This window comes from Artemia franciscana, chromosome 12, assembly GCF_032884065.1.
Source record: "Artemia franciscana chromosome 12, ASM3288406v1, whole genome shotgun sequence".
Classification (NCBI taxonomy): domain Eukaryota; kingdom Metazoa; phylum Arthropoda; class Branchiopoda; order Anostraca; family Artemiidae; genus Artemia; species Artemia franciscana.
The window spans coordinates 41,831,109-41,843,963 of record NC_088874.1 but is presented as its reverse complement, the minus strand read 5'-3'; the positions used below and the strand labels follow the sequence as shown (position 1 = coordinate 41,843,963).

General features: G+C 34.7%; 1 protein-coding gene across 1 annotated transcript; it reads right to left on the bottom strand.

Moving 5' to 3' along the window:
* Positions 1-431: 431 nt before the first annotated feature.
* LOC136034148 (uncharacterized) lies at positions 432-12,270 on the bottom strand (the record flags this gene model as incomplete). Its single annotated transcript, XM_065715330.1, is given in 2 exon segments — positions 432-1,352; positions 12,141-12,270. Coding segments are annotated over 2 exon segments (210 nt in total), but the record flags the coding sequence as incomplete, so codon positions are not given.
* Positions 12,271-12,855: the final 585 nt, after the last annotated feature.

Below are 12,855 nucleotides of genomic sequence, written 5' to 3'. Positions count from 1 at the left end.
ATTAAAGAAGCCTCAGAAATTTGTATATGTGCATTTTTGATACGTTTCTATGAGTTGGACAAAAATTTCAGGGGAAGGGATCAAACTTGATCCCCCTCTCCCTGGATATGGCCTTGACTAAAAGTAAGTATCAGTGATTTGTATTGCTGCACAGAGATAGAACAATGAAAAGGTCCAGATTGTCGATAGTTGTTGCTGTTTAGTTCGCTCTAAAAAAGGGTGTGGATCGAGAACAGTGTTAATTGGGTTAACGGCAAAACCTGACCACAAAATTTTGCAAAATATTGCCTTTATTCTTATTTATATTTCTATAAATTCCACCGTTTGAACTTTATGTTAGACTATTAAGTCTCTAAGCAGTGCTCTGCTCCCCGTCATATTTGGCAAATACAGAAAAATTATCTGGAGCCTAATGAATTAGATACAAGTGCTATCTAAAACAGACGATTTATTTGTTAAAAATTTTGAGTAATCAGAAAAAAAATTTCACGGTGAAAAAAAGGCACTCATTAGCAAAGCAAGAATCAGATAAGGCAATCCTCGTAGACGCCTCCGGCAGTGAAAACAAAACGCTCCAAGCTGGGTTAAGCACAAACACACACACATGTCAAGGTACTCCAGTATTGTAAACCAGACAACAAAGAAATGACAAAAAATAGCACTTTGGGGAGGAGAGGGGGTTCGTGAAATCTTAATCTAAAGAGCTTCTCTAACAAAGTAAAAAAGAATATTTTCCAGCTGAAATGCAGAAACATAAACTTGCATAATGTTTCGCATATTCATATTCAAGAATAATATATGTTTAGCACGTAAGATCTCTTTAACCTAATCAGCACGTATTATATTAAAAACTAACACTATCATAATTTAGACTTAAATTATACTTTTTTAGACATATTTTAAACTTTTTCGTTTTCTGAATAATTTCTAAGAGAAATAAAAAGATAACGAGTCAAAACCGTTAGTATGTTTTCGCCCGTAATACATTGTAAAACTTTAATTTAATGTGGAAATTAAGTTGTTACAAATTGATCCGTATTATCGAGATTTTATTTTATATCATTTTATTTCCTTTAATCTTTCAGTTCTACTCATTTTCATTAGAATATACTAGTAGATTCTAACACTTAGTTAAGATAATAAAAAAAAACACTCACAAACGGGTAATTTTTAATGTCAAAATGTTAGAGCATTATTCTTTTAAATAGTTATAATGAAGTTTTAAAACATTATGTTTAAGAACACATGGTGATTTTGCAAAATTACGATACTTTAAGCGTTGCTAACAACGACAGTTCCATTCAGAGCTTTGTAGAAACTTATCACAACCAGAAAGAAGTAGATTTCCAGTCCTAGAAAATAAAATATGCTTAGTAACCTGTATTAAAAGAGTAATATTAGTAATTTGTAATGAGGAATCTATATATAAGACAGAACCTATGCAATTGTAAAGACACCATTTATCCTTCACCATTATATATTTATATATATATATATATATATATATATATATATATATATATAAGTTGTTTTTCTGTTGACTGACGTCATGTTTGTGTGTCGACTGACGTCATGCTTGTCGACTGACGTTATTATAAGGATTGAGCTGTATGTCGTCATGAAGTTGTTTGTCGACTGACGTCATGTTTGTCGACTGACAAAATTACAGATCGGGACACCGGGACACAAATTACGACCGGGACACTCAAAGAGAAATTACAGACTGGGACACCGGGACACAAATAACGACCGGGACACAGGGAATATAAATGACGACCGGGGCACAGGGACACAACGACAACGGGGACGCCGGGGGGCACAGGGGGGATATATAAATGACGACTGGGACACAAGGAATGTTCGATTAGCAATCACCATCAACAAAGCTCAAGGGCAATCATTATAATAATGAGGTATAGATCTGAATACGGATTGTTTTTTCCATGGACAATTATATGTTGCATGTTCAAGAGTCGGTAAACCTGACAATCTATTTATATGCACAGACAATGGGACAGCGAAGAATGTTGTATATTCGCAAGTTTTACAAACATATATATATATATATATATATATATATATATATATATATATATATATATATATATATATATATATTCCCAGGTGGGACACAGTGGCACAACTACAATGGCGCGTAACTAATATGGCGCGAAAAAAGCTAAAAAAAGAAAAAACCTAAAAAGGAAAAAAATGAAAAAGGTAAAAAACTAAAAAGAAAAAAACACCGGGACACAAATGACGACCGGGACACAGGGAATATAAATGACGACCGGGACACAGGGACACAACTACAACGGGGACGCCGGGGGGCACAGGGGGATAAATAAATGACGACGGGGACACAGGGAATGTTCGATTAGCAATCACCATCAACAAAGCTCAAGGGCAATCACTAGAATAATGAGGTATAGATCTGAACACGGATTGTTTTTCCCATGGACAATTATATATTGCATGTTCAAGAGCCGGTAAACCCGACAATCTATTTGTATGCACAGACAATGGGACAGCGAAGAATGTTGTATATTCGCAAGTTTTACGTAGTTAAAAACATATATATAAATATATATATATATATATATATATATATATATATATATATATATATATATATATATAGCGCCCCCACCAACTTCGTGTTGGGGTGGCGCTTCGCGCCACCCCAACAGCTAGTATATATATATATATATATATATATATATATATATATATATATATATATATATATATATATATATATATATATATATATATATATATATATATATATATATATATATATATATATATATATATATATATATAATTTAAGAAATTGATGATTTTAAAATTATTAGTAAAAACTACGTACAGATTATTTTTGTGCAAATATTTTTTAATTTTGTTGTGATCTTTGGGATATACGGAAGATAGACAATATTTGAGGGCTTATCAGTAGCCTCACATTGTGAAGTTTCTTCTTCGATTTTACAAGAATGTCTTTTTATTCTACGGTTAATTATTTTATTGACAAAAGGAATGGGATATCCATTACCAAAAAGAATATCTATGATGAAGCTTATTTCTGCATTTATATATGAATTGGAGCAAATATTCAGGGCACGATCAATGAGGGAAGTTACAACTGCTCTTTTAACTTGTGTGGGGTGATTTGAATTAAATAATAATAATAATTTAATAATTTATTTATCACCCACTTTACCAAAACAGAGGTTAAGTGGAGTAAAATACAAAAGAAAAACAGCAAAAGTAATACAAGAAACAAATTTAATCACTTACAGAAAAAAGACGGATAAGGCGATGAAAACATCCTAGCCTATAAATCGCTTCAATAGCTAGATTGGCAGATAATTTTTTGAAAGCACCAGTAATATCTGTCGCACAATACTTTTTAACCAGTTTTGTATTCCGGTAAGAACGAGGTAGATATAAAAGAAATTTGCAGTACCGGTAATAATTTATACGAATACGTTTTAGATCACCAGTCAACAGAAGTGGCCTAATACCAGAACAGAAGAGTACAGAATGATCGCAAAAATTTGAGTAAAGTCGAGTTAGCGCTCTTCTCCTATAGTGTCCACGATTTGCTACAATCTTAGAGTAACCGAGCCTCAGCTTATCACTAATATCTTTGACAGCACGAAACCGGAGAGAATTCATAAATCGCAAACTGTTATACCAAGCCGACGAAACGATTTAACACGAGGAATACTAAAACCACCGCAGTGTAGTGAATCTGTACAATTATTACCGTTGAAAACAAGAAACTCGCACTTGTCAATATTTAGGTACAGGCCGATATCGCGGAAAGCAGAACTAACTGACTTCACTGAACGGGCAAGACCAGACTCAGTTTGACTAATCAGAAGAAGGTCATCCGCATAAGCCAGATATGAGATATCAGATGGTCCTAGTAGGCACGTAGTCGAAATTTTTGATAGTAGATTTTCAATACAAGTATTAAAAATATACGGCGAAAGAACTCCCCCTTGTCTTACACCGCAACGAACAGGGATATGACCAAAATAAGAATTATCTAATGACTTAAGGCGAAGGTAAGAATGGGAGTATCAAAAACGAAGCACGTGAATTACCGACGGATTTACTCCTCTCTGGCATAATGCTATCCATGCTTGAGTATGACAAACAGTGTCAAATGCTTTAGACAAGTCTAGGGTTGCGAAATGAAGTACACGACGAGTGCGATGGGCATCTTTTAATAAAGAAGTCAAAGCACGGTGAGCATGCTGACAGCCTAGCCCAGATCTAAAACCAAATTGATTATCATCATTTAGAGCAAGCTTAGTGATATAAGGTAGTAGGAGGTGTTCAAAAACCTTGCTAAGAGTACAAGCTACCGTTATTGGCCTATAAGAACTACAAGAAACCGGATCTTTTCCTTTTTTTAGAAGTGACGCAACGCTACCGCATAAGAACGAGTCGGGCACACACGAACTACTAAAACACATTTGAAAAAACAGTTGGAGATGAGATACCAGTTCAAAAGAATTCGGAACAAGATTCAAAACACTAATCCCATCAATATCCAAAGATTTTGATTTTAAACCCTTAATACCTTTAACAATAGCCCACTTTTCAACTGATCACATGTCTCTGACATAAACATGACGGCAAATTTTTTTCGAGCAAACGTGAAAAACGCCTATGCACTGCATAATTAACTTTCGAAAATATTTTTGACTAATGTTCGATCCAAGATGGACGAGGTATAATATCACTAGAACTTGTATCCGGAAACTTGGCAGAATTTATCACTTTTCGCCACTCACTATTACTTTTCGGAAAAGTTTCACCGGAGTAACGAACGGCACGAAGATGGCGTTTATATTCGAGTTTCGTCTTTTGTTTTAGATCAAACACAGTACCCCGAGAAGGTCGACCACAGGCAGACCAGATTCTTAACCAGAATTTGGCCTTATTCTTGACTCTTTTCAGCAAAGGATCACACTTCCAAATTGGTTTTTGGGTATTCCGCCTGACAAGGATCAGTGGGACGGCCACATCTTCAGTTTGCTTTATACATAAGATAATGTCACGATAATAGCGATTCAAATCAGCATGAGCATTGTCAATAATGCGGTACGCATTTGTGCAAAGAAGATGGAAGGGGACAGGTATGGTGGACAGTAGAGCTCCAAGTGTAGCAAGGTAAAGAGGCATGTTCGCACTAGAGAAATCACGTTTTTCAAACCACTTATGCGACAGTGATGGTTGGTTCGAGTATACGTCGGAAGTAACCGTAATATCAAAATACAGAGGTAAATGATCATAATCTCTCTCATCTTCATCAACATGTACTGCTGAAGTTTGTAATGAATGATAGCAGATAGAGTGGTCCAAATTTGAGACAAAACCACTACAGTGGATATATGTAAAACTGAGGTCTTTCGCTAGGACCTTAAATGCTGAGGGTAGACACTGAAAAAGCGCTTCCTTTCGTGTCGAGGAAACGGTGATGTCACAGGTTAAGTCGCCCATAAGCACCCACTTGTATCCGAGACCCTCAATACCAGATATGAGAGTCTTTAATTTGTTGCAGGCATTAGCATAACTGGAGAAGGAAGAAACAGATCTTTTATCATGGGGCAAATAGGCGTTGATTAGGATCACGTCTGCAAGCCGGATTGCAAGATAGTGTTCAGAGGATTGGTAGCAGATAGGAGACAAATATCTAGGCAAAGACCGCTTAATTATACAGGCAAGACCGCCAGAAGGCCTGCCTCGGGTACGGCGGGCATTTGTGGTGAAAACAGCATGTTGAGAACTTCGCCTTAGAAAGTTTACACTGTAGCTTGGGAGCAGGTGTTCTTGTAAGAGAACAACATCATGATTAGCTAGTTTCTCATCAAGGCTTAACACTTTATCCTTTGTCCCATTGATGTTGAAAGAGCACACTGAGACTTTATACTCATTCATGATTGCAAGCGAGAAGGTCGTGGAACTTTGGAATTTGCAAGAGCCTTTAGTTTGGAGCAACGAAAACTATAAGCAACATGATCTCCACCATAATTTGCACACTTTGGGGTGTTACTGAAAGGTGAGTAACTAGAGTTCATATGGGCACCAGAGCACCGTGAGCATTTGTAGTTTTGATCGGGACATTTTGCGGCAAGGTGGTCAGGTGATTGACATTTCCTGCAGCACCTAGGAATTCGCCGATATTCATACACTCGGAATAGTTCATAGCCTATCTTCAGTCCAGATTTAAGGGCCGAGGAAAGAGAGATTTCGTCTTCGAACGTAATTTTCACACAATTTGAGCTCCCAATTCTCAGAGCGTCTCGAACACCCCTGCAAGCTTTAGGAGGCGCAAAATCAAGATCTTGTGCAACGCCTTTCATTATGCCGAAAAACTTTTTCTCCACCATTTTTGCTTCACAATCACGAAAAACCGAGCGTGCAGATTTGCAAAAGTCAGCAGCGGCCACGCTATCTATCTTCACAATCAATTTATCACCAGAGGCGCGCACAGTATCAATGCACTCGTGACCAGAAATACAGTCAATTTTTTTCTTCCGTTTAGATGCATTATCAAGATCACGCGGTACATTCGTGATAATAACAGTGGCTTTGCTTATATCACTACCAATAGCACTTACCTGCCAATAGCTTGGCAGGCTGGGGAAATTCAGATCGTAAGTTGACATTTTCTCATTAACTTGCGAAAGAGTCTGTTGAATTTCGTTAAGCTTAGAAGCTATCCTGGAGTAAGCAACTGCTGGAATACAGGGAACTTCGGCTGGGGAACGGATAACAAAGACAGGCATGTCCTCAGAAGCACTCTGATTTTGAAGAAGTTCTAACATGTCTTTCAAATGATTCAGAGCCGCGTTTGAACCCGTGCGCCTTGGATAGGGCTCGGTCAATTTCGGCAGCGAATCCCACAGGCTTTTCTTCGATTTGGCAATATCACTTGACTCGAAAAATTTCACAGCAAATTTTAAGATCACTGTAGCTTCGACACCTTTTTCATTATTATACTGCAGAAAGTTCAGAACCGGGGCATAAACAAAGCAGTCGGTATCCATATCAGAGTCCATTTTCATGCAAAAAGTCTGTTAATCCAATTCCGAGTCAAAAACATAACCATGGGCAAAACACGTCTTAACCGCACGAAAGCTGAATGGTAGTTGGCTAAATTTCAGAAGCTCGAAATGCCAATAAGCGAGGGAAGCGTAGGCTCCTGCTATCTATTCCCCGCAATTTAAGGGAGACACACTCCCGGCAGGTACGACGACGCTTGCTACAGGAAACCTCCCCTCTTCTGCTCGTTTATTAGTAAAAATTTCCAAAAATAATTAATGAGTCTATATGATTTGATAATTATAACCATAGGATTATCTCTCACTTACTGAAATGCTGGATACTAATTTCACTCAAGGTCACGAACTTTAATTCTTTGCCAGGTATTGTGAAATCTAACTAGCTTCGCAGGGATTAAAATTCACTGAAAAAGCTTACTGGTTTGAAATTTATGATATCCAATTCTAGATAGATGTTTTCACCTTGAACTACGAAACGATACTGAAGTGGAGACATCTATTTTTTTTGTGTTGGCTTTCGATATATAGTAAAATCCAGTTTATCAGCATTACGAATAATTAATATATCTAAAAACCGTAGTTTATTTTCAATTTCAACTTCTAGGGTGAACTGCAAATTTCGGTCATAAGTGTTAAGATGATCTAAGAAGCCCCGAAGTTCAGCTTCCCCATAATTCCAAAGTGAAATTACGTCATCCATATAACGACCCCAATAGACGTGTTTTAAAAAATAAAAGTTCAATGCCCAATTCTCAAGATTCTCGACGTAAATATTTGCTAGTAGCCCGGATAAAGTTGCCCCCATGGGTAACCCATTTTTTTGCTGATAAAAGCAATCGCGAAATTGAAATTACATAGAAAACTTATTACAAATTTTAACAAGAGTCATTAAAACTTCACAATCAATTCCTGTCGCTGAAGTCTCGATCAAGTGGTAATTTCTTCTATTTTATTTTTTAATAATTCCTCTGAAATTGTTACATTTGTATTTGTATACATGGAAACAATGTCAAAACTACTAACTATTGTGTTTTCTGAAATACTTGTGTTGCTAAAAAAAAAAGTTTAAAAAAAAGGTTTAAAAAGTGTTTTTAATTATTTAATTTTAATTCTCACAATTTGATGTAAGTTATATATATATATATATATATATATATATATATATATATATATATATATATATATATATGTATATTGGTGCTAAGGTTTTTAATTGTTTCAAAAAGTAGAATTGTGGCAAAGAGTCAAACTTTAGCGTAAAGAGCGAGGGATTACGGAGGGGACAACCCATTTCATATACAGAGTAATTTCTGTTCGTTTTAATTTTTAATGTCGCTCCTTACTTTCAGCTAAAAAAATTTGTTTTTTTTATTTAATTTCTGAACGTTTTTGAATTAATGCATGTTTGGTTTTGGCTCTCCGCACATAAACTATTAAAATGAAATTTGCATATTAATTCTTTTTTTTTCGGCTAAATGGCTTTCTCTTAGTTTTGATCAGACGATTTTGAGAAATAAGGGGAGGAGAAGGAGGTCTAGTTGCCTTCCAATTTTTGGGTTACTTAAAAAGGCAACTAGAACTTTTAATTTTTAACGATTTATTAGTAAAAAATATACGTAACTTAAGAATCAACTTACGTAACAAACTTTCATAATCTTATATTTTTATTATGTATACGAGGGGGTTTGTACCCTCGTTAATACCTCGCTCTTTACACTAAATCGTAAGTTTTGTCCCAATTCTTTAAGAATGACCCCTGAATCAGAAAAGCCGTAGAATAAATAGTTGAAATTACTAAAAATACTTTAGCATAAAGAGCGAGGTATTTATCTCCTCCTAAATACCTCGCTCTTTATGCTAAAGTATTTTTAGAACCCCTCATATGCGTATTAATCTCTGTTCGTTTTAAGTTTCAATGCTTCTCCTTCCTTTCATTTGAAAAAAACTTTTCATGTTTATTTTTCATTTTTTCTTATAGTAATGCTAGAAAATCCTGCGTCCTTTTCATTGAATTTTTCTTCCCCCATGACAGATTCCTCCAAGGAAAGATCCTCCAACATAGCCCCCTCCCCTCAGCCCCACCCCAAACAAAATAAAATCCCCCTGAAAACGTCTGTACACTTCCCAATAACCATTACTATATGTAAACACTGGTCAAAGTTTGTAACTTGCAGCCCCTCCCCCAGGGATTGTGGGGGAGTAAGTCATCCCCAAAGACATAGTTATTATGGTTTTCGACTATGCTGAACAAAATGGCTATTTAAAAATTTTGATCCGTTGACTTTGGGAAAAAAATGAGCGTGGGAGGGGGCCTAGATGCCCTCCACTTTTTTTGGTCACTTAAAAGTTTTAATGTTATTCCTTACTTTCATTTAGAAAAAACTTGTTTTTTTTTATTTAATAACAACTACAAGCCGAAAACATACAACATCTTTGGTTTATTATTACATAAAATCAAACAGTTCGTGGTAACGAACTGTAGTAAGGAGCGACCCGGCTCAATAGTAACCAAAACTCTAAAAAACGGAATTTTAATACCAATAGTTACATCAATAGAATCACATTTTAATGCTCATTTTAAATATATAAGTTTCATCAAGATCAGTTACTCATTTTATAAAATAGGGGGAAACACCCCCTAAAAGTCATGCAATCTTAACGGAAATCACACCATCACATTCAGCGTATCAAAGAACCTTATTGTAGAATTTTCAAGCTCCTATCTACAAAAATGTGGAATTTCACACTTTTTGCCAGAAGACAGATCACGGATATGTGTTTATTTGTTTGTTTGTTTTTTGTTGTTGTTTTTTTTTTCACGAATACGGTCGAAACGGTTGATTCATTTAATCGTTTGACAGAAAAAACTCAAGTTTGACTCTTCTAGATACTGTGATATTTCTTTGCCAAATAAATTTGTTGCTTGCTGTTCGTTACTGGTTGCAAATTGTTCGTAGCATATTGTTCTTAGTAAATTATAGCATGTTCCCATACCAGGTCCTAAATTTGGTCAATAATATATTAATTTTATGTAAGCAAATTTGGTAAGTCATATAAAGGTAAGTAAGTAATATCATCTAAAGGAATAGAGATATACACATTGCAATTTACATATTTTAAAGTGTAAAAATTGATAATGTTGGAAAACCTTTGAGTTATTGTTTCATCTGCCTCTGGAAATAGATATTATCTATTATTAAATTTAATAATGTTGTTTAATAATAAAAATTGTGTCCGTCGATTTTCATAAATTTAAAATGAGTCTAATAACGAAACTGTCATGTTAGAAATTAATTTTTTCTTACCGTGGATCCCGTACTGCTCCAAACAAAATATGGTAAAACAAAATTGTGTTAATTTTCGGTCAAAATTTAGGTTCAGTCTTTCTGCAGGGAATAAGTTTGGATTTTGTACAGCCCCGCTAAACAAGGTAGAAAATTCTTTGAATTTTCAATTCACTTTTTTTTTAACTTCATTCTTCGTGAACAAAATAAGAGAAAAAAAAACTGATTATTATTGCTCGGCCATTGAGATGCTTAGTTTCTACTCTCCCTGTAAAACTGGAAGTCACAAATCTCGACTGTGATAATTAAAAGTGCACCATTTTGGTAACTTTTCGGGAGTGCCAAAAAGTAGAAAAAAGTTTGTCGGCTGTGGTCACTCTGAAAGATGAGACTAATCGAGATAAATAAATGGTATAAATTAAATTGAAATATTCCGAACAAATTCAAAATTATTCCATTTTGTGGCGTATGTCTCCTTTTTCTGTCAAAAGTAATTTTGACATAATTACTCAAAAATTTGCTCAAAGAATTACTCAAGAATTACTCAAAAAATTACTCAATAATTCTGAGAATTACTCAGAATTACCTCAAAAATTTGAGCTCATTTTCATTTTCATAATCCTCTTCTGCCAAACATATTCTGAGCTTATTCAAAACTAATCCATTTTTGGCGCATGTCTCCTTTTTCCTTGACAAATGCCATTATAGCTCCTCAAGATATTCTTCTTCTGTCAAAACTTCTGTCAAAACAAGATAGGACAAATCTGACTGCACATCTCGATTCGTCATGTAGAGTTTACCCATGACACGTCCATAACTCATTTTCGACCAAAGGGGCATATGTCGCACTATTAATTGTGACAACTGATCTGTGATTTGTCCTTCATTTACATCGTTGGAACTATACACCAATGAAGAGTGAAGCAAAAATCGATGCAGATTTCGATGGAGAATAGCAATAGGAAATCTGCCGAGTTAAGAGGTTTCTATTTGCCACCGACGATGTCCTGTCAAAGTAGGGATGGGTCAATGTTTGGGTAAATAAACTAGCATAAACGCGTAAAAATTCATTTCGATAGGGCTTAGGGTACCTCTAGACAATTTTCAAGGAGAGATCTAGGCATAAAAAAACAGGTATTCGAATACAGTTTTTCCCTTTTTAATAATAATCAGCACGGTGAACTCACCAACTATAACAACTGAAGTCGTTTCATGTTTTTCAAAAATAGACCTTTCAAAATGAAATAAATTAAACAACAAATTTGTCTAAATCAATTACAATTAAAAATTTAAGAGGATGAATATAAAATTAATTAAATAAACAAACCAAAGAGACTAAATAAATGAATAAAATAAATGAATGATTTTTTTTAATTTAAGCAAATTAGGATAGATTAAATAAGAGCACTGCAAGTTATAAGTCCTAGGGATGAGATTTTTTGATACTAAATATATAGTTGGTGGTTTATGATAAATGCTGAAAGGTTTAAAGTATATTCCTTACTGATAAAATTGTGTGAAGTATACTAGAAGTAGATATTTGTGTATTGGTTAAATCAATATTACATCAGATCATTTAGATTTTACTTTACTTTCTTGAGACATTGTTCTAGAATTGCGGCTTGTGGAAATGTACTGTTTTTTTCAACGACAAACATTGTTTTTAGCAATCCACTTCTTTCTTCTTCAACAAAATGAAAACAATGAAAAAAAAGATACTCAAATTGATTTTTTCCTTTTTTTTGAAATAAAATCTCCAGAATCGACTCACCAATTATAACAATTGAGATAACACCGGTAGTTCCATCTCCTCCAAAAATACTTCCTACGAGATTGACAATCATCGTAACAATGACAATCGCAGATAGAATCATGTATGGCCAACAATAGATAGAACGTCTCTGAAACGAACAAACAAAGAGAAAATTAACCCCACATTTGTCTTAGATTAATCAATAAACCAGTTCAAAACTGAAAGGTTAAACTTCCAAATTAGAAACCACATGATTTAAATTTGTGTTTCCTTTTTTTACTGCTTTATAATCCTTGATCTGACCCATATTGTGAGATACTGAAAAAAGTAAATAGCGGCCTGGTTCTAAATTGATTCTGAAATGTTTACCTGATTATCTACTACCGCTAAAATACCATTACAACACCAAGCCATATGGAACCAACACAGCTAGTCAGTTTCTTCGTCCATTCCCATCTATTCAAAGCTTCAATCAGTGATCGGAGTGGACAATATTTATCATTTTATGATAAGCAGAAAATTTCATTATCTTTAAAAAACGAAAAAGTAAACATTTACATATTCACCTTCATCTATCCAACAAAATTTGAGAAACACTGTGAAAATTCTAGATATTCATCTTCTCCTAAACAGTAAAATTTAGCGAGTTGAAAGTCGATTAGCTTTGTTATTGATTTAGAATCTCTAATCTAGCTTTAATATGTGAAAGCTAAAAAATTTAATAGTGAGTTGG